The sequence below is a fragment of the Trachinotus anak genome, unplaced genomic scaffold (genome assembly GCF_046630095.1).
Source record: "Trachinotus anak isolate AG129_WGS33_773 ecotype Australia unplaced genomic scaffold, CSIRO_AGI_Tana_v1 ptg000001l, whole genome shotgun sequence".
NCBI lineage: Eukaryota > Metazoa > Chordata > Actinopteri > Carangiformes > Carangidae > Trachinotus > Trachinotus anak.
This window is the reverse complement of record NW_027273852.1, coordinates 3,610,008-3,637,430: the sequence shown is the minus strand read 5'-3', so window position 1 is coordinate 3,637,430 and position 27,423 is coordinate 3,610,008. Positions and strand designations below refer to the sequence as shown.

General features: G+C 40.9%; 1 protein-coding gene across 2 annotated transcripts; it reads right to left on the bottom strand.

Annotated features, from left to right (window-relative positions):
- Nucleotides 1–627: 627 nt before the first annotated feature.
- Nucleotides 628–21,298, bottom strand: nxph2a (neurexophilin 2a). Of its 2 annotated transcripts, none has more exons than XM_071496556.1 (3): nt 20,686–21,298; nt 20,386–20,535; nt 628–3,565 (listed from the first exon to the last, which is right to left on the bottom strand). In XM_071496556.1, the coding sequence occupies exons 2-3, from the start codon at nt 20,428–20,430 to the stop codon at nt 2,822–2,824; spliced, it is 789 nt and encodes a 262-aa protein (XP_071352657.1). In that variant the 5' UTR covers nt 20,431–20,535; nt 20,686–21,298; the 3' UTR covers nt 628–2,821. The 2 variants fall into 2 exon arrangements, with proteins under 2 accessions (XP_071352657.1, XP_071352739.1); XM_071496638.1 differs by having other exon boundaries at nt 1,511–3,565; nt 20,705–21,201.
- Nucleotides 21,299–27,423: the final 6,125 nt, after the last annotated feature.

Sequence of the window (27,423 nt, the reverse complement as noted above, 5' to 3'; positions counted from 1 at the left end):
ATGAACTGTAGCTGGAGAGGGGATGTGGCATCGTTGACAGATTTTGCAGTGAGGTGAAAAGGAGATTATTGCATTTTTAATGAATTTTCCCTGTGTAGTTATTGACTGTTAATCCAGTGTGCTTAACCAACAAAAACTGATGTTTACCACTGATGAGAAATTGTAGCTCTGCATTTGTAGATTACTGGTGTGTTAATTGTCAACAACGAACAAATTGAAAGTTGATCATTATGTGTTTAATAATTAATAATATTACCACTGAAAACCAGGAAAAATGAAATGTATGTAAACATTGCTCTTAGTTTTTCAAGGATTTGAATGTGTGCAGCAGGAAAAGCTGGTGTGACTTGATGCCTAAGGAGTGGGTGCCTCACCCTGATCAGATAAGAGTAATGGAAGCGAATGAAAAGACCCCTGTCCCTGATGGCCACAGCAAAATGGATGTGCTCCCTGAGGTGTACCTCTGGTATCATCCACGCCTGTGGACACAGATTTATTGCCCATTAAAAAGCTACACTGAAATGTACCTCTTAAAATGGTGTGTTTATCCTGTTGAGAAGTTGTTGTAGGAATGAAATGAGACAACCGCGAGCACCGACAGGCTGGAGCTGACTCAGTGTGACAATATGCTGTGAGCCAAGTTCAAATAAGGTTTAATGCCATAAAAACCTAAATTGATCTTTACATTTTCATTTTAACAAAAGTAACCCCCTATGAAATCAAATATTCCAAAATGAAAATTTGTACTTACACTATACACACAGCAGTGCTCTTATTCGTATTTTACAGGGGGAAACCGTTTAAACAAGATAAAGCTAGCAGAAATCAAAATAGGTACAATCTGCAAGGATTACAAAAATGGAAATCAAAGCAATCTATAACTAGCAATAAATATAACATCTATCTACATGATATCTCTGAACAAACACCAAAAAATAAGGACCAGTATACTCATTGATATATTTCTCTGGAAAAAATAAGAATAAATTGACATCATTTACTCTGAAGCCATAATTAAACACGTTTAGTTTTAGAGTTACACGATAATACACAGCATTTTCACAAAGGAGTAGAACTAAAACATCAACATAGATCAACTCGGATTTCGGTGTTTCCTTATCATACACCTCTCCACGTGTGTGATGTGACAGGATCATTTACAGTAGATGGGGAAAGACATGAGATTCAGCAAACAAAGGAACTGACAGAAATATCTGCCTCGCGATTAGTCAGTTGCACATGCCCCGGCCTTAAACTCCTGGGTATGTGCTAACAACACAGCGTATGGCAGTCAGTGTGTTGAATCTTTTTGAACACCGCCTTTAAAAAATGTTTTTGTGATTGCTAAGTCAAAACACATCACACCATTTATTATGAGACTGGATGTTATCCACTTTTACACAAAAGTTATTGGGTTTAAGCCTGCTGTACAACTGGGAAATGTCTGACATTTTCAAACTTTGTAGTCCCTCTTCTCATTAAAATTCCAGATGGATTCTGTAATTTTAACTTTCTTTTCTTTTTTTTTTTTTTTACTTTTGCTTTTGGTTCCTCCACTCTTGGTCTTAGGTAAATGAAATTTCCCAGGCTAATTAAAGCCTATTAAAGACAGGTAATGTCAGGGCTTGTGGCAGGACCATGACAAAGTGCTGATAATTGTCTGCCAGGCTCACTAAATCCACCTGTCCTGCAATTATCGCTCCCACCCCCCACCTCTCCTGACACATTAATCCACTGCGGGCGTTGCACGGCAGGCTGATGCCTCAAAGTGCATCCTGCAAACACAGATGTTGGATTTCAGGCTAGTTTAGCATACACATGCCTTATGATGATTGTAGCAGAAAACCAACACATTTTAAGGAGCAAACAAGGCAGCAGCCAGGTTATACATGGATGGGTACCTACATATGTATGCGTAATAATTTACGATCGTGCTGTCAGGTTGCTTTTGGATTAGATTTGTTGGATCGATTTATTTTGTCGTGGCCACTTACAGTTAGGTTCAATGAATCAATTCTCTTCATTTCAGTCCCCACAAGAGACAGATAGCAGATAAAAGATCGGTTGAAAGGCCATATTAATTATTCAGAGCTACTTGAAAAAAATGCCCATTAATCACACTAATCTGAAATAATAGAGACTGTCCTGCCTGTGTTCTGTTAACAGGTACAAATGGATGTTAGCTCCACTTTGAAGACAATGAGCAGACCATTTTGACTAATCAGTCAAAATGTAGTGACGTTTCAAATGGGGAATATCCAATTTTATGCCCTGTTGAATAACAATTCAAATGTCTTGGTATTGTAATTATTAACATGATTGGAAGCCTTGTCATTTTTCTTCCTATACCTGACTGTTTAAATTAGGTGAGGAAATTGTTTGATTATTCTAGCATCAATGCAGCGTTGGCAGAGAAGCCAGCTATACACTTCACACTGAGAGGCTGCTTGCCTATGGTCTAGCCTCGAAGAAAACATCTGGACAACATACTAATTATTCCTGTGGTTTACACAGAACATGTGCTGCTGTGATGGGAAGGAGTCACTCAGGGTTGGTAGCTAGCTCTGAATCCCAAGTCAACCCCTAACACCAAGTCCCTGGACACCTAACTAGCTGAAGTGTTAGAGCTGTGTACTTGTGCAGTACATACATAAGTTTTGTAATAATGTGCTGAATCTCTCCGGTGTGTGTCCCATTTTAAGTTGCACCTCACGCAACATGTCTCAGGTATTTAGGTATTTCGGGACAAGGAGCTTAGAAGTTGACATTTACATTATTTGAAGGTAAAACAAAAGGTTGATGCATGCCAACAACCGCTAGGTCATCCTGTGGAGGAGTAAGGTGTGTCACTATGGTAGTTGTAGTCAGGGCATACCTTCTGCACCAGTTTATAGTCTACACTGTAAAAGGCTATATAGATGCATATGACTTTAAAGGGTTTCGAGCACAGCCAGGACACGTGGCTCTGTGTATGCTCCTGAAAGCACGTTTTGGACGGGTCAAAGTTGCACAAGCCATTCTTCTTGTTGCGGTCCGTCTTCTCATACTCAATGCGACAGTTGAATGATTTGGTGTCTTTGGTCTCCAGCGTGGACTGCTGGGCGATCTCAAACTCCACCACCTTGGACGGCGGCACTAGGCTGACTGACACGTTCCCCAGGCCGGTGGAGTTGTGGCGGAAGTAAACGCTAAAAGTGCCGTTCCCGTGGTCCACAATCTTCCCTGTGATCAGCAGGTTGAGTTTGACAGTCTTGATGTTGGAGTGGAAGTCCCCCCACCCAAACATCTTTTTGAACTTGCCAGTCTTGACGATGGGCCTGCGTTTAGTTCTGGCCTGTGCACCCTGAACATCTGTCTGGTTAGATAACCAGTCCCAAAAGTCCTCCATGTTCTGTAAATATGTTATTTCCCTCATGTTGCTCTTGAACCCAGGGGAGCCCCTGGCAAACAAACGCAGGGGGTTGAGGATCCGTGGACTGGCTCCCGTGGGAGAAATCTTCTGTTCATTACTGTCTCCCCACTCAATGAGCTCTGTGACCCCTCCATGCACCTTCCTGCATGTGACCTTCAGAGAAAACAGAGCACAGGTACACAGAAAAAGAATAATAAGTGACACAACATATTTAGATCTTTGTAATTTCAAACAATTAAAGTTTGTTTGTTATTGTCAAGGAAGAAATAATCCACAGATACACAGGCCGTGTATCTGTGTACATACTGGAATACATTTGATGTTTCCAGTTTGTTCAGAAAAAGTCAAAAAAGCTCAGTGTATTTTGTGCAGGCAGTGATGCCTTTCACAGACGATAAATCTAACACAAAACAGCATTAAATTCAGCAAATCACAGCACTGTTCACGCTGACTGACAACTTATTTGCGGTAATTGCACTGTAAAAATGCCACAGCAGCAGCTCAGCAATAAAGAGGGAGAGGGAAAAAACACCATGAACATAGAGCACCATTTGTCAAACAACTTAAAAGATTAAAGAATTCATTTAAGGAAATTTAAAGCTTTACAAAAAGTTCTTCAAACAGATGCAGCACTTCAGTCAGACTGGTACAGTCGTGCTCAGTCTTTGAAAATATGATATTTTATTGAAAATACAAGGAGTTCAGGACAGCCACTTGATTTCCTGGCACAATAACATTGATTAAAGGAATCAAGTTGCCTTCCTGAACTTTCTGTACTTTAGAAAATGTAGTTAAAATAAAATTCACCACTGACAAGTGAAGATCGCCAACTTTCATTTTCATGCAGTGTCATCTCATGAGTGAGAACCTAGTCTACTAAATACTGGACACATGACATTGAGTGATTATTCACTCTGTGATAACAAAAACAGCATTCAGCTGTTTATCAGATGTGAATAAATAGTTATTATTGCCTAGTGCGTAGAACACCAATACTAATGTTTAGTTTTACAAATATATCTACAGCTCACAGAAAATAATGGAACATGGGTTCCTCCTAAATGAAAAAAAAATGTAAGATGTAATGTTCTCACTGACGTGAAAAGAATAGTTCCACGTTATGAGAAATATGCATATAGCTTCCTTGCTGAGAGTTAGATGAGAGGATCAGTACCCCTCTCGTGTCCGTATGGTGATGTAGCTTTAGCCAGCAGACACTTAGCTTAGCATAAAGAAAAAGAAGGAAGAGCTGGGTGGCTCTGTCCAAAGTAAAAAAATAAAAAATAAAATGCCTAACAACACAAATTTGCATGTTTTCTTTGGTCAGAGCCAGGCTAGCTATTGCATTGTTTCAAGTGTTTATGCTAAGCTAAGCTAACTGCTGGCTGGCTGCTGGCAACAAAGCATATTTCCCAAAATGTGAAACGTACTCCTGTAAACTCAAACACTAATTTGGATTTTTACAATTTCTTTCTTCACAATTTATTACACACATTCAAAACATTTTCAGCTTTCAACCTTTAAAGGTTTGACACCACCACAGCACCTACACAATGAGCCTGACTTGTCCGTCCTCTGGGATCTTTAATAAACCACAACTTCACCAACCAGCTTCATCAGCTTTTTCTACCACACAGTCTAAACAAATGGCCTTTTGTTTTAAACGTTAGTGGACATTCCCTTGTTCATACAATCTTTAAGATGCTTTTGTGTGTGTGTGTGTGTGGGTGGTGGCTATGAACGATGGCAGGCCTGCACAGCACAGTGTGAACAACGTTGCCTGGGCATCTACTTTACAGCAACCAGGATGAAAGAGAAAGAAGGTGCAGCTGGTCAGAGCAGTCTCAATGAAGACAGAGCAGGTTTAGTTCCAACAAGTGTAGCGGTATCTACACCAAATGGCATCAAATGTAATTGTGTAAACATACATACACTTGCAATGAAGCTACTCCTTAAAACTAGTAACACCAGAGAAGGGGACAAAAACAAGAAATTTGTACTGAAGTATAAGGGAAGCTTTTCGGATGCACTGATGAAATTCTGCAGAGCTCTTACTTGCATAAAGCTGCTAATATTTTAGGACGTCTTGTCAGATTACATGACAATAAAAATCCAACCTGAGCTGGTCTCAGATCAGTAATGCTATTCTTATAAAGTCTATGCATATGAACTTTGTCTTGTAGGGGTTCCCAACAATAAAATCAGCTTCCAAAGTAGTGTGGTAAAGTACGTTCCAAGTGCTAATCCCGAGGCAGCAATGAACTATGATCCCTGCTTGTGCCTTAAAGCCTTTTAGCTTCAGGAGCGATTCCTGGTCCACTTCAGATAAAGCTTTAATAATTCACGGCAATAAGCTTAGCTAGTTTTATTAGTAATTAGTAGTGCCGGCTTTCCCCAGGCCCGGTTGTAGGGATCACTGAGAGAAGCAGATGTTGAAAGCGCAGAGCAGCGGCTGTTTGAATTCTCACTGAGCTGCTGTGCGCTACTTCCAGACTAATTATAATTTTGCTGTAAGCCTAACTGAGGCACATGTGTACAAAGCTAACAAACTAGGTCTGTCTGCCACAATTTGTTTTGTTATGCTCACACTTATAAACCGTAGAGCCTTTACTTTATTACGTTGCTCATGTCCGGGACAGTAGTAACACTTTAATGTAGTAAGCAGAATTGAATGGTAATCTGGATATGCAATGTGGAATCAGTGTGTCTCCCAGTGAGCCCGGCTGATCTATTAGCCCTCACAATGCTTAAACAAGACAGTTGCTCCCTGTAAACACGGATGAATGAGGCAACGCAGTAATAATGTCCCTCTGCGTAGCTCATCACGTCCACAGTCATTTAATCAACCAATTCCAGTGTCAGTATTCCCCGCCGATGCTGCCACTTAGTAATACCTTGTGCGAGCTCGGCTGTTAATTTGATTAGACTATTAAAACATCACAATAACAGGCAAAGCTGAACATACAGTCTGCAGGACTGTGGGCTCCCAACGGGAACATTTCTGGCACTTGTCTTCCCACCAGCCCGAGCTGTTATATCCGTTTCACATTGGGTGTCATGCTGCGCAGCTTCAGAGGTGAAACTGAATTTTGTCTTTCAGTGTAAATCTCAGGTGAGCTTTGTATCGGGTGATTATAATGGAAATGAGAGAGGAGTTTAAGTATGATGAGCAACTGGGGAAATTGCTGTGACAACAAGGGGATCAGCAGAGGGATATCTAATACTTAAATGCCCCAAGAGAGATGAAGCACTGGGAACTTGAAAGCTTGCGCTGACACGCAGGCTTTGGTTTCTTTCTGTCTCGCTGTCTCCCTGCACACATGCAGCACCTACACACACACAAACACACTTCCTTCACTGAGGCGGAAGTGGTGTCTCTTAAAAACAGACTAAAGGAATCCAAGTTTTTTTTTTTTTTTTTTTTTTTTTTTTTTTTTATATAACAAGACGCTTTGGGAAAAAAAAAAAAGGAGGCAAGGTCTGATGAAGGAGAATCTACAAAAGCTTAATTAAGATTTCTTAATCGGTGCTGCTGTGCTAGAGGCATTTCAGGGCGACTTGAAACAAGACATTATTATGATAATAACTGCAGACTTATGGAGCTCAAAACACCAGACCTCATTTCAGCAGCAAAAGGGAGAGTGCTGCAGATATGTCTGTGTGGTTTCGCTTCTTCCTTTTCCTGTAAGTCCTAAGCAAAAACACAGAGATGTGCATGAACCTTACACACACCCCTCCCAGCAGAGATAGCACAGTAAATAGTCCCCTGCCGTCATTGGCAGACCTGCCTTATAAAAGAGTGTGCTTAGATATATAGTGGTAAGCATAAGGGTGGATGGATTATAACTGCTGTCAGTAATTTTAATGGCCACAAACAAAACAATGACACAGTTTTTTAAAAATGTTTTCTACTGTAGCTGCTTATGGTTCATGTTTCCAGTTTTCCACTTAATATTCAGTTATGTTGAATTATAAGGTCTCTGCATTTTACATTATGGCGACTAGTAATCTGAAATTTCTTACACTAAGTCATTATCACTTTGCAATATATCACTGTAATTTATACCTCTGTAACCTCAGGTGCAAAGGCTCTGCATTACATTGTCAGATTTGAAGCCAGTGTATAATTAAAGGAGAAGTTATAATTTGCGACCTGAGTTTACATTCTGATTCTTTTCATTCTGATTCTCAAAGAAATTGTCTGAAAGTAAAGATAGTGGACTATTGGTCAGATTTCTAAACTAAAGCTCAATCTATCATGATTATTTTGTATTCATCTATTGTTTAAGGCAAGCAGACCCACCGAATATAATCAGTTTAATTTTAAATATTAAACTCATTTGCACGAAATGTTAAAGAAAAGCTTGATTAATAAATAAAAAAATGCTATGAATAAAAACACTGTGTTTTGGCCCAGCATTGTCAATACTACATCAGGCCACATCTACTGATATATACTGTATGAGAGCAGGGCAGATATTATCTTCCAGTTTCATCTTATCACAGATTTAAGGGCATGAGCCTATACGTCAGCTGATAATCAATAACAAGAACTTGTAGTATGAAAATGCCTAAACTATGTCTGAAGTCACTTAGAAACCGTGTCAGCGTTACAATGTTTGTCCTCCAGAGAGCACAGAAAGGTTTATCTTTGAACTGTACAGTGACCCACGCACATATCTTAGCCGCAATTTCTTTAATAACCAACTTTAAAGACATTCTTGTTTACCTTATGCATTCATATAAATAAATAATATTGGCCACTATATCATGGTCAGAGTTTTTGTATATCATCATTTGCATCATTAATTTGTATAGTTGTTTGGGCACCTGTGGGCAAATTACCTATTTTGTTGATTTCTGAAGTGAAAAGAATTTAACACAACCCCTGAAGCAAACAGACGTTCAAAAATGAGCCTTTGAATGTTAATGCACTGCTACTTTTTATTTTATAGACTTGTGAATATTGAACAGTATTTGTGACATGTACAAACATTTGGGCGTTCTTCTGCTTATAAAGAACATATCTATCTCGTTGGGCCTCCATTGACTCATTAGGACTTGTAAGGCAGGTCGAGGGTTTCCATTAGGAATCATCAGCTAACGATAAATTCTCTGACTCTTCAAACTGATGCTACAGAGCAGGAGAGGATACAAAAAGATATCAAAGCTCTTCCAGCTTGAAATTTTCCACTGTCGGAAATGTCATTAAGAAATTGCAGTTAAGGGGGACTGTGGAGATCAAGAACAGAACTTTAAGTTAAAACTGCACATGAGCTGAGCAGACAGGCAAAGCAAAACCTCCATATGACTGCAAAGGAGCTGCAGAAGGGGAAACTTCACCTTCTGTCTCATCACAAACATCAACGTCTGAAATCTGCAAAGCCACGTCTGGATGAACCAGAGGCCAGTTTGGAAACAAGAATTAAGTTGAAGATGTGTTTTGAGAAAAATAGGAGCAGCATTTGATGAAAAGAAGTTAAGCCTGGGGTTGGAAATATGCTGCTGTGGGGCTGTGTGGCACAGATAGACAGAAGAATGGATTCCACTAGTTATCGGCGAAATCTGGATACAAATGTCCAGCAGTCAGTCCAGAAAGTGAAACAAGACAATGATTCAAAACCCACCATCAACTACTTCAAGAAAAGGAAGCTGAAGCTTTGGGAACGGCTCTCACAGTCCCCTGATTTGAACATAGTTGAAAATCTGTTGGTGTCTCTTAAACATGCTGCGAGAGCACAGAAGCCTAAAAATATTTCAGAACTTGAGGTGATCAAGAAATAAAGAGTCGAGAAACTCTTGGCTGCCACAAAAAGCGTTTGCAAGCTGCTATAGGGCATTACTACGTACTGACTCAGCAGGGTGCTCACACTTTTGGATATGCCACATTTCATTTATTGCTTAAGTTCATGAAATAAGAAGTAAGAGTGCATTAACATTTGAAGATGTCTATTTTTAAAATCTGGTTGCTGTGGGGGTTTGATTTACTTTTCACTTCAAAAATCAACAAAATGCAGAATTTGCTTGGTAGACTTGAGTTTTGGAAAGTTCATCCTCTACAACATCCTTAAAGTACACGCATTAGTCTGCCTGCCACTGACAGGCAGGTCTTTCTTAAATCATTATACTTTGGGCAGAGTTGCGTAAATTACCTTTAATCTCCAGCCTTTTTGTCTTATTTCACACGCAGTTATTCCTCTAGATCTTTTTGTCACATTCTTTTTTTGTACATGTGTCAAAAGTGCATTCACAGCTCAGTGAAACAACTCTACATCTGTGGACCTTGGTTGTAGGATTAACTGCAAAATTACAAAATAATTTCTGCAGACAGGCGCCCTTTACTTTTAATGTGTTTTCACAAACTACCTTGAAGAAAACCTGTTAATGTTAAAACATAAAATCTGACTTAAGGCTTTAAAGTGAGGTATTAAATTACATGGGCTGCATGTAGGCCGCTGTTCTCTTGTTTTCATGAGCACGTTTTTCATATTTCTGCTGTCATTTTTGCATCCTCTCCCTGGCTAAATGTAGGAAAGATAAAACCTACATGCCTTCAATGTCACCAGTAGAGTACGATCATTGGTCATTTGTAAAGGTTCCATCCTTGTGACACATGGACTGTATATTTGATTTAATGGTGTATAAATCAATACTAAACAGAGGTTTTAGTGGAACTTAAATACTGACAGTGGCCTGAGCAGCAGCAAGCTACACACTGAGTCAGGATGAATCTGCCTCGACATTCATCTGTAATGAGCATTATGGAGCTGGCTGTCTGCTTGTCCCGTGGGTAGACATATCTTTTAGAGGCCTGACATAAAGGTAATTGCCACGGTGACCAGAACTAGCCTCTAGAACGTTATTAAGAAGCCAGTGACATCTGGCTTCTGGATCATCTGAAGAGATGCTGTTAAAATGCATTTGCAGTGAGCAGCCGGCGACATTGTGCTCGGCAATGATGGGTTCTGGGCCGCGGGCAGGGCTGCAGTCCTGTGTTGATGGTGACGATGGAGTCTCTCTAAAACTGGCACAGTTGACTTGTGAGGCCCCCACCCATGATCTGCGATCTGCTACGTTGTCTCTGTCTGTTTCTTTCCTGGGTCTCTGTGAGAGCGTCTTCATTACCAAGTTCCTTGTATCAGTGAGCTAAAATGATCTGTTTTTCAGCTTCCCGTTGTTGATTTTTTTCCAGCACATAAGGTTGGGATATGCGTCTGGGGAGAATTGGTTTCAGGCATCTTTCTCACAATAAACAAAATGGGCAATTAACCTGCTCATCAGTGCAAGCAGAGCAGTTCCAATGATGCACTCCACTGTTCTTCATGGATTTATCTGTGCAAATTGACCTCACTTTGGTGGTGCAATTCATTTCTCTGCTAATTTTCTGTGTCTGAAGCTTCATTAACTTGATGCGCTCATACGTAGTAAAAATCTGGACGTCCCACGGAAATTACACCGGCTTCACCACTGCCTGCTGTATTACTTCCTCGGCACCATTGCAGCACAACACCTGCCATATTAGAGCTTCTCAGCCGGTGCTGCTAGCATTAGACCACAGATTGTTGCAGAGCTGGATTGACTGCGGCTCCTTGCTTTCAAGCATCTAACATGACAAGCCGCTCCACTCGCATTAAAACCACTCTCAGCCTGCAATCCCCTGCCCCACGTCCTTCCCCAGCCATCCACCTGATGTTACAGGGCATATCATTTGTAATGATTCACACCCAGAGCCGGTTCCAGGAGAGAAGGCCCTGGAGGCGCATAGGCAGCACAGAGCGAGAGTCTACACGCTGCTGAAGAATAGATTGGTGCTCTGATCGCTGGAACAGCTTCACGCTCCAGAGCCATCACTTTTAATCAGAGGCTGTCCAGGGAAACACATGGCAGGCACTTCAGCGCTGTGGTGGATCGCAACAGCAAATCCACACCAGGGGCACCTTACCAATCACAGAAGGCTATGGTTAGGGTGTGTGTGTGCATACAGCATATCTACTCCCCTCCAGTATAATCCTTGAGGCCATTACCCCCTGACCTCTGTGAGAATGAGACAGACTACAGCGTCTAATATCTCACTCCTGCTTAAGATCCCATATTGAATGTGTGGCTTAATTCATCATCTACATACTTGAGGTTATTTCTGGTGAATATCGAGAGCAGCCGGGATGTAATGATAATTGCATTTGGAGCCTACTACGGGCATAATGTGTTTCTTTGCTTGTTACATGTTTTGATACAATACATAATATATGAAAGACTATTTATGTATGTGGTTGTGTAGTGCGAAAGCCAACCTCCAAAGGCCTAAAAGCTCCTGTCACCACCTCCGTAAATTTACCGGCCTATGACTGCCTGAGTGTTAATGATGACAGGAGAGGTGTTGACATGCTGATGATTTCATGAGTGTAATCCCGGCAGTTTCACCAGTTCTGCACACTGCTACAACAACTTTGAGCACACACTGAATAATAATTGTGCAAATTTGGTCTATGCACTGAAATCTGTGGCCAAAATGATTTAATGTTAAGACAAAAGTAAAATGCATGTGACTGTGAAGATTTTCAAACAATATGCCGCTGCACCTGCTTAGCGCTGTTGCTGCCCTTTTTCTTGCTGCTCGATGCTGAGAGCTCAGTTATCCTACAGCACCACAAACGTACAGGCCAGCCACTTAGGGAACGTAGCCTAAACCTTCACACTCGTGGAGCTGTGTAATGTTTGTTACTGTCTAGTGCAAGCATCAAAATTAAATAGGCATATGGAAATATGTTGTGTAAATTAAAAACAGATATTACAACTTTACATAAAGACCTCCTATTTAGCGTTTTATGTAGTTCACAAACCAATTAATACATGCTTTGATAACACAGTATAACGTAGAAACATTTTTAAATGTAAAAGAATATTATATTATTTCAGCAGCATTAGCTGGGGATGAGTTCGATGCTTTGGATTTCAAGTATAATGACAACATCAGCCAGTATTCATTTTATGATTGTGTCCTTAAGCAAGACACTGTATCAGTATCACTTGTAGTGTGTTGATCTGATGCTGTCCCTGACCTCTGACCTCTCTTACGGAGCAATACAGAGAGCAGCTTTATCTCCTTTCCAAGAGATATGAAATATGAAGACTGCTGGAGTTCTCAATGGAGGGTCCCCGTCCACTTAATTCCTGTTTTATTCTGACACAAACAAATACATTCCTAATGAGCTCTTAAAGTTATAACAGTATCTTAAAGTGTACTAAACTAAAATGAGCCGTGTTTGGGAACTTGTTTTTGTACACTTGTTGTGGCAAAATATTATCTGATTGCTCATGATGTCACTCGAGGCTGCTTGCATATCATGATTAGCATAAATTATAGCACATAACATAACCCTCCCGTGGCTCGCATAAATCATATGATGTGAGTCATTAGTCATGTTTATACTGTCAGTGATTTTCTCCTCTTGCTCAATCACACAAGCTCCTGTTTTGCTCTGCTCCCAACGACTGGCACTGACTGAAACGATGGCTCACCTTGACGGACTTTTCTTTGTATTGCTGTTTGTATGAAGGTTTTCATACTGAAGCATATGGAAAAATCTGAGAGTATTTCCCTGCAGGAGCAATACACTGTGCAAATCACACACAATTGCCTCTCCTGCAGTGTGGACGCTGCCAACGCGGAATTGTAGAAACGTGCTTCAGTGTTTCCTGATAAATGGAACAAATTATGGCACAGTTAGCTCCGGTCTCGCTGGCACACTTTGTTTGGATTCTAATAAGTGGCCAGGTCTCCTGTTGGAGCTCTGAAACTGTCACATCTACTAAGTGGTCTGCCCTTTTAGTCTAAAGTCACCTACATGGTTACATGTAATCTGTATCATCTTTTTTTTCTCTTGATCAAAAATAAATGTCAGTGACTTTGTCAAATTGATTGACAACAGGAATCCATTAGACTCCAAATTTCCATCAGGGCAGCGCAGGTGTCAGGAATGTGATCTTTCAAGAAAACCAGTTCATCTCTCGTTAAACCAACTCACAGGGAACTGCGCTGGTAGCAGATGCAGCAAACCAGTGTCATTATCACACAACATGGCACATAACTGCTCTTGTATTATGGCTTTAGTGTTAAAGCCAGCTTGCCCCATATTCACTTTCAGGCCGCAGGAAATGAAAGATGATTGTAGTATTTCTTTATACAGTAATTGCTTCAAGCTCTTGAGTGTGTTTTATCATATTATTTGTCTTCAAAAATGAATAAAAACAACTTTTTTTTCCTTTGTTGAGGTAAAATGGTTTTTTGAAGGTGGATACCAGTTTTTATATTGAAGCTGCCAATAGTTGCGCTGCTGAAGTGCAGCATCTCTTAAATTAAATTCTAAATTGGACCACTCATGCACTCCCAAGATGTTTCCCCCATAGTCCACTTATCAGGACAGAAAAAGCCTTTAAAACAGCATCAAGCCTCAGGGACTCTAAAACTGTCAGTGTATTACTGAACAGCAATGAAGTTACATATTCATATCCTTTAATTATGCAAAAGTAGAATACTACACATTAAAAATACTTAAATTATAAGTTTACACAGCAGAACTGCCCCTCTCCATCTCTGCCCCTTTTTACTAATTTATTACTGAATTAATATTACAGATACATCAACATGTAAGCAGCTTTTTAAGAGGAAGCAAATTTACTGTTACCTATATGCGCTACTGGGCAGTTTCATCTATAGCCATGCATCACATTTTATAATAAGCCTACCAATTATTATGAAAATTGTAATTATAACTTACATTATGTTATAACCTGTGACTATAGTTTTCAAATAAAATTACTACAGAAAAAGTAAAATGCTTCATAGTGTCAAGTATGTGTAATTCCATTCCACAGCTGTTTGCAGCTATATCACAATATCTATTTAACAGTTGCATAAATTCTAAGATGCAATGACCTGTAAATGAAGAATTTATCTACACCCATCAGCAATAAAACAATGACTCAAATAAATCACAAATTGAAGGAAGAATGTTTTTTTTTTTTTTTTTGAATATTCACTGTTGATCCAAATCCTCCCCCTTGCATGAAAATCAATAAAAATCTAAATTGTATTGCTGCATTGACCTCGACCCAATTTGAAATAATCTCTGCCTCTTGTCAGTTTGTGAATTAACTGCGGGAGGTGACTGACATTCTACTTTTCACTTACATCGCCGGCAAGGCCCGGGAGGTGAAAGTGGGAAGTTAGTGAACGTGGCTCGGGGTGGGAAATTTAAATGCAGCGATGATGTCAGGTGTTCAGAAAGTGTTAACAAAGATCCCACCAGGAGAGAGGAAGCAGAGCAGATGGAGGCTCTGGGACAAGAGGCCTCCAGGTAATCTGGATACTTGTGTTATCTCAGCACCTGTCAACATGTGACAGCAGCAAAGCCCTGAACACTTCACTTTTAGGCAGGCGTTACCTTTCAACGCATCATCAGTTTCATAATCCCCTTACATGGTCAAAGCGCCATCTCTTGCGCTGGCTCCTGACACCTGCAGCGCACCTCACTGTGTCAGATAGCAGGGATTCAGGAGGATAATACCACAAACCATGGTGGACTGAGTGTAATTATCGTTCTCTTGACTAATTTCTAATACCTTCTACTTTGTATAACAATGGCGTATGTGCGTGTAAAACTCCTACTAGAAGAGGAATGGCATGTTATTCTTAAATTAATGCTTCAAGCTTCTGGTTTTAGTTTCTCTTCTTTCATCCCGGGAAGACGTGATCTAAATGTTCCTCTCACCAAGATTTTTTTTTTTATTGATGTTGTTGTATTGACAACGTTTTGTCAATTTTATGTTTTCGCCTCCTCAAATCCGTGCTGCATATGATGCGAGTGTTTTATTCAAAAATGTTTTCGCTTGATTTGCTCAAACACACGTCCATTAAATTTGACAGAGCAAATGTTTCTGTTCTGGAAGCAGATTGCGCTGCGGCTGATTTTACAGAAACAGCTCCCTTTGAAGAAGAAACAAGAGTTGGAAAGACGTTGCTTCCTTTTTCTCTGAGTAGCTCTGAAGACAGGTACTTCACAAGAAATATACAAAGACAGAGCGGAGCTGACAGTGCTTTGTTAGGGCTGAAAATGACAAGCTGAAAAGAGAGGCCTCAAAGCCCGGAGGCAGAGGAGGAAATGCAAAACTGAGAATAATCAGAAAGGAGATTTATTGTACTTATTCTAAAGCTGTCACACCTCGTCTTTTACAGGAAAGCAACGCCATTTTAATTAAAGAGGTCAATCATTCTCCTGCTCTCTGACATGTCTTGTGATTGCCTTTTCCATGAACCAACCAGGTGCTAATTAAGAACTTTGTATGTCAGAGTGTTTGGGAAATATGAAAGCGTTCAAAGGCAGAAACTTTGCTGCAGTGCCTGCTGGAGAGGTGGTTTCGTGTGATTACGGAGCTTATTATGAGTTTGGTAGTTCAAACATAAATGGGGAACTCACGGCTGTGACAGCAGCGAGACAACTGTTGCAATGTTTGATTGACTAAAAGAAAACGCGATAAAACAATTCCTCATTCATACACAATCTAGACAAAATAGGTGCCGCGTATGAGCTGATGTCCACGTTTTGCTTTGTTGCAGCTTAGCAGTTCAGAGCAGTGCAGAGCGCGTAAGAGCTGCTAAACATCGAGGTTGTGCATCAGAGAGTGTAGGATGCTTCTGACCCTGCAGAGTGGTAATCACAATGCTATAAGGCAGCAGAGCCTCCAGATCTAACTCCGCCTCGGGCTGCACATAGCCCATAAAAATTCATAGCTGTGGACCAAGATCAGGAGACTCAACATCGTATTAAACATAATGTTCCCTGCACCACAGCCACCAGAGTGGGTGCGACATCTTCTGAGAGAGCTGCTCAGCGCTTCACTCCATTCTCAACCGTTCACATCATATGAGAAGCTTGGGGAAAAGTAATCGTGCTGTTCATAACTGCTTGAGTTAAATCTTTAATGGTCCATCCAGCCGCCAGATTAGGGTTATTGTGAATGCAAAGGGCAATTGTGTCACACCTATCAATCATTAGAAGCTTCTTTCTCCTCATTTCAGGACCTTTATGGATTTATTGCCTATTACGTACAGAACTATGATCGATGATTAGAAAAGGAATAGGTTCCAGGGCTCAATACAGTCAACACCACTTGTAGTTGCTGCAAGCCACAATTGAGGAATTTAAAGCGAAGAAACAACAACCTTTCCCTCAGAGGTCTGAGACAACATACAGGCAGAGGACTTCAAATGCCACAGACGGTATTGTTTATGAGGGATTATCTAGTCAAGCCTTCTGGCTAGAAAGATTGTGACCCCAATACGAGCACCGATACACATCAGCACCATGTAAGCTCCAGAATGATTCCTGGAAGGCAGCACATGCATACAAGGCCCCTCCGCTCTGTCAATCCACGTTTAATCACTTCCACAGAAATTTCTACTGGTCTGCTTGACATTTTCTCTCATATTTTTCTCCCTCCCCACCCAATTTCTCTGGTGGGTTTTTGAAGACTTAAGTTCCACTCTTTTTTTTCCTCCCCCTCTCTTTCTTACAAGGCAAATCCTGGGCGAGGTTGATGTGAAGACCAGGCAGAGCAGGGATGTGAAGAATATAAACACAATTTTTTTTTTATTGTCCAGAGGAAAAGGGAGGGTGCAGGGGGTTGGGCGGTGGGGTCTGTAAAAGAGACGAGGACCTTATCACAGCCCAGCAGCTCTGTAATTCGCCGCCATGATAAAGTGGCAGCGCGGAAAACCTTACAAGGCTGGCACAATCCAAAGACGGATTAGGTTTTTCTGACATAAGCTTCCTGAAAAACTAATCAATCAGCCCATGCAGTATTATCAGAAGCGTGAGATTAAAGCGCTGCTCCTAATCCCCCCACTGTACATTTTATTACACTTCCCAGTGTTAGTTGCCTTTAAATACACATAAATAAATAATAAAACCAAACCTAATTGAGCATGGGGAAGGGGAAAAGGGTTAAAGAGCCCTTAGAGAGGGAATTTATGTAGAATTTGTGTTTTGTTATGAAGACAGGGATAAAACTGTTGTCCTTGCCACAGCCCTTTTTGACTTTGAATGGAGCCTCACTGTCTCACTCCAGCACTGCAGAGAAGAAAATACAAGTGGGAATAAAAATCCCTTACAACAATATTAGCAGCTAAAAAATGACCCAATTCAAATTCATATTCAAGCTCTCTTGTTCTAACTCTTTCTGCTGATGGGTGAACAGATACATTATGAAGTAACTACATGTTAATAAATACATAAATAACTTTTGAAATTTATGCCAAACCCTTTGAGAAATGACTTGTAATCCCTTAAATCAGTGCACATCAAAGTTGCAGAGATGAACTCAGAGCATATAGCAGACCCAGAGGACAAAGCACGTCTAGCTTACTGGAAACCAGCTAAGCTTTGTCTCTTTAATGCGTCACAGTCTTCCATCAGGACGCTTGCTCCTTCCCTGCACAGTCCGACCCTGGGCGGCGTTTACAGTAACAGAGAAGGTAGCGGTGCTTTTAATACCGAGCCTCTTGGCATGGGCCACGTAGATGTTTTGTCATGACATAATATTACCAGAGAGCTTTTACCCCGGCAATAAGACACAAAGGTGTAATAAACTTTGTCAATGTCTTCTCACACTTAATCCCAACCAACGTTGAAAAACCCACTTTCGCTGCAAGCAATCTGTGGAATAGAGGCAGGGCTCTCAAGTCATCTACATTGTTCTGCTGTCATTGCACAGAGGATAACTGCAGCAGATGTCATGAGGAAGAATGGATTCTCCCAGGATGGCTTTGACCCTCTTATTTGTCCCTGGGGTATGGCACAGATGCTGGGGCTGGGGTTTCATTTTCACCATTTGATTCATGCTTGGAGTGTCTTTTGTATGAGTGTGTGTAAAGATGTATGAGGGAGAAATGTGTTTGTGTTTTGGTTTCTTATTTTGGATGACCGCTCCAGACACTGAACCTCTGGTTAAAGCAGAATATATCCCTCCATATTAAAGGTTATCCTGGCAGTTCAGTTGGACCCTGTGACACCATGTGATGCCCTGGGTTGAAATGTGGCCTTGCAACTTTGTCCCATGTCATCCTTAAGAGACACTGGAAGGATGCTTAAATGACCCTATGAAGCAGCCATGCTGAGAAAAAACAAAGATTGGTCACAGCTGAAGGAGTTTTGGGCGGGCATATTTCACGCTTTCTCCGAGCGTCAGCCTGGTATTTTAGTGTTCTTTACCCTCAGAAAGGTGGAGGGATATTGATAAGGGCCAGAATGTCCCCAGTCAGACAGTGGTGGGTCTGCTGGGAGGGAAGCCACTGAGGCATATGAAGCGAGCCTCTCCAGGGAGGCAGCCTGTCCCCCTCTGTCCCTCTGGAGGCAGAGCTCCCAATGGGCACAAGGCTGATTACAACAGCAGCCAGAGCAGACAGCGGTTTGCCGCTTCATCTGCACAGTTCAAGGCTATCTTTAAAGAAGCCCTCTTTGAGGATAGCACAGATGTGAGGAACCTCTTCAGTCACATGGCATTTTCTGTTCAGGTCTGATCACGGCACGAGCCCGGAAAGCAAGGATGATCATGATAAACACCCCCCCACCCCACTGTTTTCAACGAGAGGACAACATGAGCAGCTGCTGGGAAAAAAGAAAATGAAAACTTTATATTTTCCTAAAGCTCCCAATCTTTCTTTGGAGAGCTTATTCCTGTAATAAAAACAGAATTAGACTGCAGAAAGATTATGTCCAGAAGCTTAAGACAATCAGTTTCTGGTGAATACTAAATAATTTCTCATGTGTTCACTGGGACTTATGATTCCATCACATTGTGTAAGTTATCAAGGAGGAAGAGCGCAGGCCTTGAAAACCTGTGAGTACTGCAATTTTCACCTATTATTCTCAGTCTTCATTTCGTTTCCTTTTAGTTATTTTTTTATACCCTGGCCTCAATTTCAGTACGGCAACAACACTTCACAGGTGTCGGGGCTTCAACACAGAGGTTAGAACTGGTTCGTGCTTGGACGCAAAATGGATTAGAATGATCCTTAACCACAAATATGCCTGAATGAGGGAGGGTGTATATTGTTGGTTTTGTTGAGCCATAAGTGACAGACGCAAAATACCAAGTCCAAAATATAAGATATAATATAAAAAAAAAAAACACCACCACAGAAATAAACTGTAAACTACAAGCTGGCACATCAATAAATACTGCTTCATATCCAGTGAATAGTAAATTGATGGATTAACCACATTACCTCAACTTCTCAATTAAGAAGTACTAAAGAAATGTTAATTATAAACTGTAATAATACTCATTACCTCCGAATGTAATGTAAATGTGTTGTACATTCTACAAATATACATGCAATTTTTTTTCTTAATCTGATCGAATGTCCTGAGAAAAGTCACAAAAAGGACAAATGGGAATAATTAGTTAATTCAGATGCTGCTAAAGAAGTTAACTGCATATTGTGTAATTAATATACCATGGCTGTTGGCAAAGCTCGAGTCTATTCTGAACAATAAATGCTGGCGGCTGTACTGAAAAATGTTATGTTTGTTTCTAAAATATTTTGAACAGGGTCCAGATGTGAAACACATCAGCCTAATGGTGGAGGTGCTGAGGAATGCTCTTTGAGTAAGAATTCAGGTTCATGGAGGTGAACAGCATTTCACTGAATAGACTGCAAGTTCAGATAAATTCAAAGCAAGCTCACCCCCCCCCCCCCCCCCAAAAAAAAAAAAACTGATTGAAGAGTGCTAACAAATTTGCTGCTGATGACTGCGTCAACTAATTACATGCCAGGAATTTATTCTATTGTCTTTTGGTATTAAGGCTATGTGGTGACTGATAAATCTGCTGTTGCATGAACGCCTCCTGAGCGCCTTTAGGCACACTTCCCCGGGTCTTATCTGCTGGCATTGAGTATCCTCAAACCTCACCTGGTGCAGGAGGAAAAGGAACAGGAACGTTTGCAGAGCACTCATCTTCAATGACTTCTCGACTTATTCAAGATGAGCGGCGCTTACACCCTCTCTGGAAGATTTGGGGAGAGGCAGACGCACATCCAGCTGAAACATCGCTGTGATCACCTGCGAGAAAGATCCACGACGTTAAATCACATAAAATAAAAAGAGAGAGAGAAAAAAAAAAGAAAACAATATGTGGTTAATTTTAGAGGGGGCCGCAGAAATGGGACATTTGAATCTAATCATATAAGAAAATGATGAACTTTTTCTTACCGTTTTGCAAAGGCAATACCTCAGTTAGTTGAGCAAGGAGACTGGAATCAGCATTGTTCAATCCACTTTCGGGCAAAGAGTCCTTAAATCCTCTCAAAACGTCTCCGCCTCTCAGGATGTTGAGTGAATTCTCCCTGAGCAGCTGGGACTCTCAGATCTCTCTACAAACAAGGTTCAGCGGCGCAGTTGAAAACAACACAACACTCCTCTAAGTTGCGAATCAAACCAAAACCGAGGTAAACTGAGGGCTTTATTTTCCCCTACTCACTCCGGAGCACTGTTTTTAATAAGATGTCGATGCAGGCGGCAAAGTGCGGCCAAGTGAGCCTGTATCCCGGTGACAGGACTGCAGCCGGTCAGACAGCTGTCCGCTCGCTGTGCGCTCTCCTCAGCTCGACTTCAGTGCGCAAAATCCTCCGCCGCGCGTCTGAAGACTCCAAGGTCGGCGCGCATCCGTGCAGAGAGTCAGCCCAGATCTACCTCTGAAGTCTTACTCTCCCCATGTTGGAGACAAGTAAGAGCCTTGATGTCACTGTTATCGGGTTTTGTTCAGCAACACGTCCACATGTTTAACCCTTTAAAGGCGTCGACGTGAAGCCACGACTAGTTTTTCTGGATGCTGATGAGCTGGTGATCGGGCCTACAAGTCCAGACACATTCAGGCAAATGTAACCATGGCTGCCCTGCACCCCTGTGGCCTGTTTTTGAATGTGTGTACCAATATATAAAACTTTGACCCAACGCTTTTTAGGATTTGAATCTATGCATTACTGACTTTACTTACACAGTCGTGTTTGAAAGGGCTGTTTGAGTCATGCAAGTAAAAACGCAGTGGTGAACAGTATTTATTCATCCGAGGACCAGCTGACACAGCAGCCCTGACCACACAGTGCAGACAGCAAAAAGGTCAAACACTGACTGTGGCTGTGCGAAGGAAACAGGGTTTTTTTTTTTTTTTTTTTACCGTGGACCGTGGACGAGACAAGTTATTTAGGGATCTACGTGACTTTGGCTCCACCATGTGGTCACAGTCAAAAGTGTCACTATACAGAAAAGACTAGGGTATTGGTTTTCATTTGTCTGAAATAATTTACACACACACACACACATCTATGTGCTTTTCTATATATATATCAAGTTTTACCCCACTCTGTAAATTATTCCAGACAAATGGGGCATGATATCTGAAGGCGGCCTTCCTAAGACCGGCATTTACTGCAGCAACGTCTAAAGTCAGCCAGGCCTGAGAGCGTGTGTTAAAAGTAGAATGTCTTGGGCACAGGAGTGACGATAAATGAGGTGATCATTTTTGGAGTAGCCCTTTATAAATGAATAGATAATCGTGTTGATCTGGGCCAGCCCATCTTGTGGTACAAGACGCAGTGATGGGTGCTATATGGTGGTAAATCCTAAACCGGAGTGATAGGCAGCATCCAGATGTTTCGGGTTTGAAATGGGAGCATGTCTTTAAATAACACCTCCATAATCCAATGCAGACAGAAAGGTCACCTCACAGTGGTGCGCAGGACCTGTTCCTACACAGACTGCCATGCTCCAGCCTTAATTTGTGATTCAAGCTGTCTATGTGAGTTTTTTAAAGCTTCAGTTTATACCTTGCCGTTTAAAGAGTCTTTTTATATCACGTGCTGATTGTTTGTCTAATCAGTGGGAACCTCTACATTTAAGCTTTAATGACAAAAGTCAGGCAGTGATGCATTACAGGCCAAGCACAAAGGTGAAACAGAAGCGTTCAGGGAAAAGTGTGGCAAAGTAAAATGCTGAGCCAGTATCAGTTTCTTTCTTTTCTATGCAAGAATAGACCTTTGGTGACAACACTCCCCCTGTTAAGCATTAATAAGCAGCACATAAATGTTTAATAAATGCTTTATAGCACAGTGAATCGTTATTGTAACTGTTTATAACAACTGTAACTCCTCTTATGGGGAAAACAAACTGGATGCCAGAGTATAAAATGCTAATGAATGACAATATAGTGAAACACAGTTGTAATAAAAAAAAAAAAAAAGACAAATGCTTGAAAGTTGTTTTCTGATTCGTCCTAGTTCCAGTCACGTCTCATCTTCTGGGAGCTGCCATGAATTTTATTTCATAAACTGTATATTAACTGTATGTGAGTTTATTTGTGTCACAGGCCCAATTAGTAGTTTTCTTTGACCGTATAAATTTGAGGTACATTTACATGCATTATCAAAAAAAGTTATCTTAGCCTATATGTAGCTTCATTTTACAGCCCAGAAAGCTTTACTTGGTAGTAGTAAGTGCTTTGATTGGCCCTTATTGAAGGTAGAAATCCAAACAGACAGACCAAAGCAAAGTGTTTCAGTGGAATGACCCTTCACTGTACTTATGACATGTTTGAGTCGAAGCAGGAGGAGAAAGAAAGGGAGGATGTGCACACTGCTTGTGTGTACACAATCATACTTATCACCTTTTAATCCATTTAGCTCAAATGTGAAAACCACACCATCTGAAAACAGCAGAGACTATCCCACAGTCTTTTACTTTACAGAAATGTGACATATATTTGCACAGTCAGGCTTACAACCGACAATGTGCGGAGCAACACCCACTGTCCTGAACTCTAAACACTGATATGAGGCTGCCGGTGACCTTACACATAAGCTGGATCTCAGCCAGTGGGAGTTAAACACTGCTGTAAGGACCCATGTGATGAAATCACTTGATAACATTGTGTAACTGATTAATACACACACCGGTTGTTTGCAGTCTGAACAACCCAGATGAAAAAACAAGTCAGTTTTTATAGTTCCACTCACCTAATAATCAACTAAGGCTATGAAACAGAAATAACAGGACTCGCTCTTTGAAATTTGGCATAAACAAAGAGAGGATATGAGATATTCGTCTGTTTATGTGACAGCATTACAGCGGCTTGTTGAAGAAACAACCACCCCCCCGTGTCCTCCCTGTCTCAACCCTGTTTTTGATTGAACAGTGCAGTGTTCAGTGCTTGAATGTTTAGTGTGTTTAGGCACATTGCAGCACGGGGAATGATAATGTAAGCCAAGTAAACCAACAGAAAAAAACATTTGCCAATATCTGCTCGGGGGTGTTTTTATGTCTTTAGCACCACCATCTGGTTGAATAGTACACTTCATAGTTTTTCAGCATCATCAAAACTACACTAGTTTCTCGTTAAAAGATTGTTGTTCTTGTTTTTTTTTCTCTCTTTCCACACGTCATCAAAGCAGTTAAGAAGTCAGATGTTCCTCCCGTTTAAACATTTTAATTAGAAATTGACTGTGAATGGAAATACTTTGTTCATAAAATGGTCAAAATATGAACACAGTGCACACAAACTGTGCAAGTAAATAGACAAAATCCCTAAAAGCGCTTTTAGCCGCATGATTGATCTGGAATTAATTATGTTTTTTATTTAGCCGTGTTGGTTGTCTGCAAACTGACAAATAACACAGTGTCTTCCTATTTTGCAAAATGTCACATGTCCTCGGGTTGTCAGCGGGTTGTCTGGCTGGATTGTCATCTTTTATGAGCACGTTAGTGTTTCTTTCATATTGAGATTTGTTTCATTTTTATGACAGCCTGTCTGTCAGCTACACACGATGATACTGCATGTTGTTTGAAGCCGAGAATGTTTATTACATGAGCTCTGTCTTGTGGTGATGGCATGAAAAGTTGAAAAATGTTACTTTAAAATATGTAAAAGATAAAGAAGTGCAGTTTTTTTTTTTATTCCATACTCTCAGTTAAAATAGTCAGACAAGATGTCTATATGTGATTTGATGTTTTCAAATCGCAACCCTTGCTATTGCAGAACACAAACATCACTCTACACACTGTGTTTACACAGGAAGCACCTTCGTGTTAGCCAGAGTGTGTTGTCCCAGAGAGGAGACACATGATGCAAGTTTAATCAAAGAAGCTGTCTACACTATTTCCCCATCTAGGTGCAACCCAAACCCATACAAAGTAATGCTATGATAGTGTTTTGGGCTATGAGTAATTTAACACGTCTTTGAAGTGCACAGCAGCACTTTGACTGGATAGACCCTCGTTGCTGCTGCTGTTGAGGTGTTGCTTTTGCTTTGTGGCCAGTGTACACAAGGTCATAGGCTGTGTGGAGTGATGCTCACCTACACACAGATATACCACAGCAGGAAACAGTACCCCCCCCCTACACCCGCCAGATGAAGTGTCAACAGAACAAATTGTAAAAAAAAAAAATAAACCTCATCCACGCAGGCGGCTGAGAAGTTGTCAAACGGCATTTTTGTGCGTGAAAACACTTCTGTGTTAGAAAAGCTCCTGCATGCGGGTGCCGCTGCAACATGAAGGTAATGTTTTTCATTTTGTATTCATATAATATCAACCCAAGCACAGCCCCTTTTTCTCTTATTTCCATGTCAGAACTGTTGAAATGTCCCCCCTCATTGCTCTGTGGGTTTCCTTTGTGGAAACAGAGCTGAGCAAAAGTGGGGGGACGACAGGAAAACTGGATATCTGTGTCACACTTCATGCCACAGGCATCAACCTTCAGGTGGTGCTATCACTGAAGTCAGTAGGGTTCATCCTCTGGGAGCCATGAAAGCCAGTGTAATGGCAGTTCATCCAATAGCTGCTGAAAAATTTCAGTCTTGTCCGAAGTAGTGGACTGGCTGACAAAATGACAGATGACAATGCAGTTTCTAGAATACAGCACTAGAGCGGCTAAAAACCTTTAATTTTATATGAGCCTTCAGATGCAGCATTCAGATTTGTAACCACTGCTAGGATTGTTTGTATTACAGCCTTTAGGTGCGCGCAAGGCTTATTTCATTTGTTTGCCACTCCTTCAGCCTCTTTCAGACATGCACCTTGCTTTGTTAATGTGCTGGAAATGTTTCAAGATGGTTTCATGTTTGAATTAGTCTCCTGGTCCTCACTTTCCTCGCTTTTCCCCACGCAGGAGCAGTCTGACCGTAGGGCCTAGTCAAACTTCCATAACACTTACCACGGCTTCAATATAAACAAAAAAGCCACAAGGTTAAATAGCCAGAGAGCTATAATATCACTGAAAAAAGGGGCTGAAAAAAGTTTTGCATGTCAAATGGATTGTTACAGGGATTTTTCAGTTTTGCTGCTTAATCGCAACAGTATGTGCAGTCATGACTTTTACTGCGAGCATGGAACTTGTCAAACCACTTAAGTTAATAAAAAAAAGATAAGGCAACAGATTGTAGACCAAATGAAAACACAAGTTATTACATTAAGCCTATGGCTAACATTACATACTGTAGTTGCCTCAGTGCAAAGATATCTATTTAGGTGTCCATATCCATTAGTCTATTTTCATGGAATTTCAGTGTTTTGTGAACAATAAATTCTAAGAAAAACAAAATATCTGCCACTTCGTATTCGGGTAAAGATTTGGGGCGTTGCATTACTTTTTTGGGGGGATTTCATAGTCCTTAGCCAACGTTTTTCCCACATCAAATTCATTTAAAAGGTCACTTAACTAAATAACAAAAAAGTAAATAAATGAATAAAAAAAATATAGAGACTAAAATGTTCTCACTTCCCCCATGCGGTCTCTCACCATGTTGGAGATGAATGGGATTTAGTTTGTGGTATTGTATTAAAAAAACAACACCTCTTTCTAGAGACAGTGCCATTGTTAATCTAGACAATCCACATCCACAGAACACACACTATGTCAACAATAATGTCTACGCTTTCATTGAAGCTACATGAAAAACCATACCCATTCCCCCAGCCTCATTGGGCTCCTCCTCCATCCTCCTCACATATTTTTTTATTTATTTATTTTTTTAACAGGAGAAGGTGGTTATTCAACTACATGTGTAAAAGCATGTGTGTTGATCTAGAGATAGTTTTTAACATGAAATGAAAACAAAGCAGGGCCAGCACTTTCCAGGACAGGAGAATTCAGTGTTGTTTATATCATGGCTCTATAAAGGTGAACCCCCGATGACCTTCTATCGTCTTGTTCTTTACTCATTTGAATGAATAATTCTTTTATTCAATCACACTACCGGTGTGGCAGCTATCCTAAACAGGAGTGTATAAAGGTGAACCAAGTTGTAACCGAGGGTGAAATTCCACACATTACAGAATTGGTTTGATGTTATCATCGCCCTCCAAAGAGGAGGGTGTCGGTTTCCTATTACAACTGGCTTCGCACGCCACCGCTCTCTCTACAACAGTTGTAGGTATACGTGTGTGCGTGTGACTAGAAAGAGAGGGGGGAGTAAAAGAGGTTAAAAGCAGACACACACAACAGCTCATTGCACGCATGTGTCTGTTTTTTCAGGAGTAAGATAGCAGGAACAGCCAAGATAAACAGAGAGGACTTTGCACAAATTAGTAGGCAGAAGGCAAGCTGCAAACATGCATGGCCACCATGACTTGCAGATCTTACTGACCGTGAGAGTCCACTGCTGAAGTGTGTTTAATGTTGGAGTCACACAAGACACTAAACCTCTCTGGTTACTTTTTTCATTGTTGGATAAGCATACTGTATTTCTTCATTGCGAGAGCTATATTATGTCACTTGTAAATGTTTGAAGTGTAAAAGAAAGACTAAAGTGAGAAAGACATAGGGAATGATTAACTGGAGACAAACTTTGAATGCTAGACCTCACCACAAAATCCACTGGGAATCTCCACTCTCTCTGTCTTTCCTGGTTACATAATAGCCCGCCTACAAACTCCTGCAGAATTTAAACACACACACAC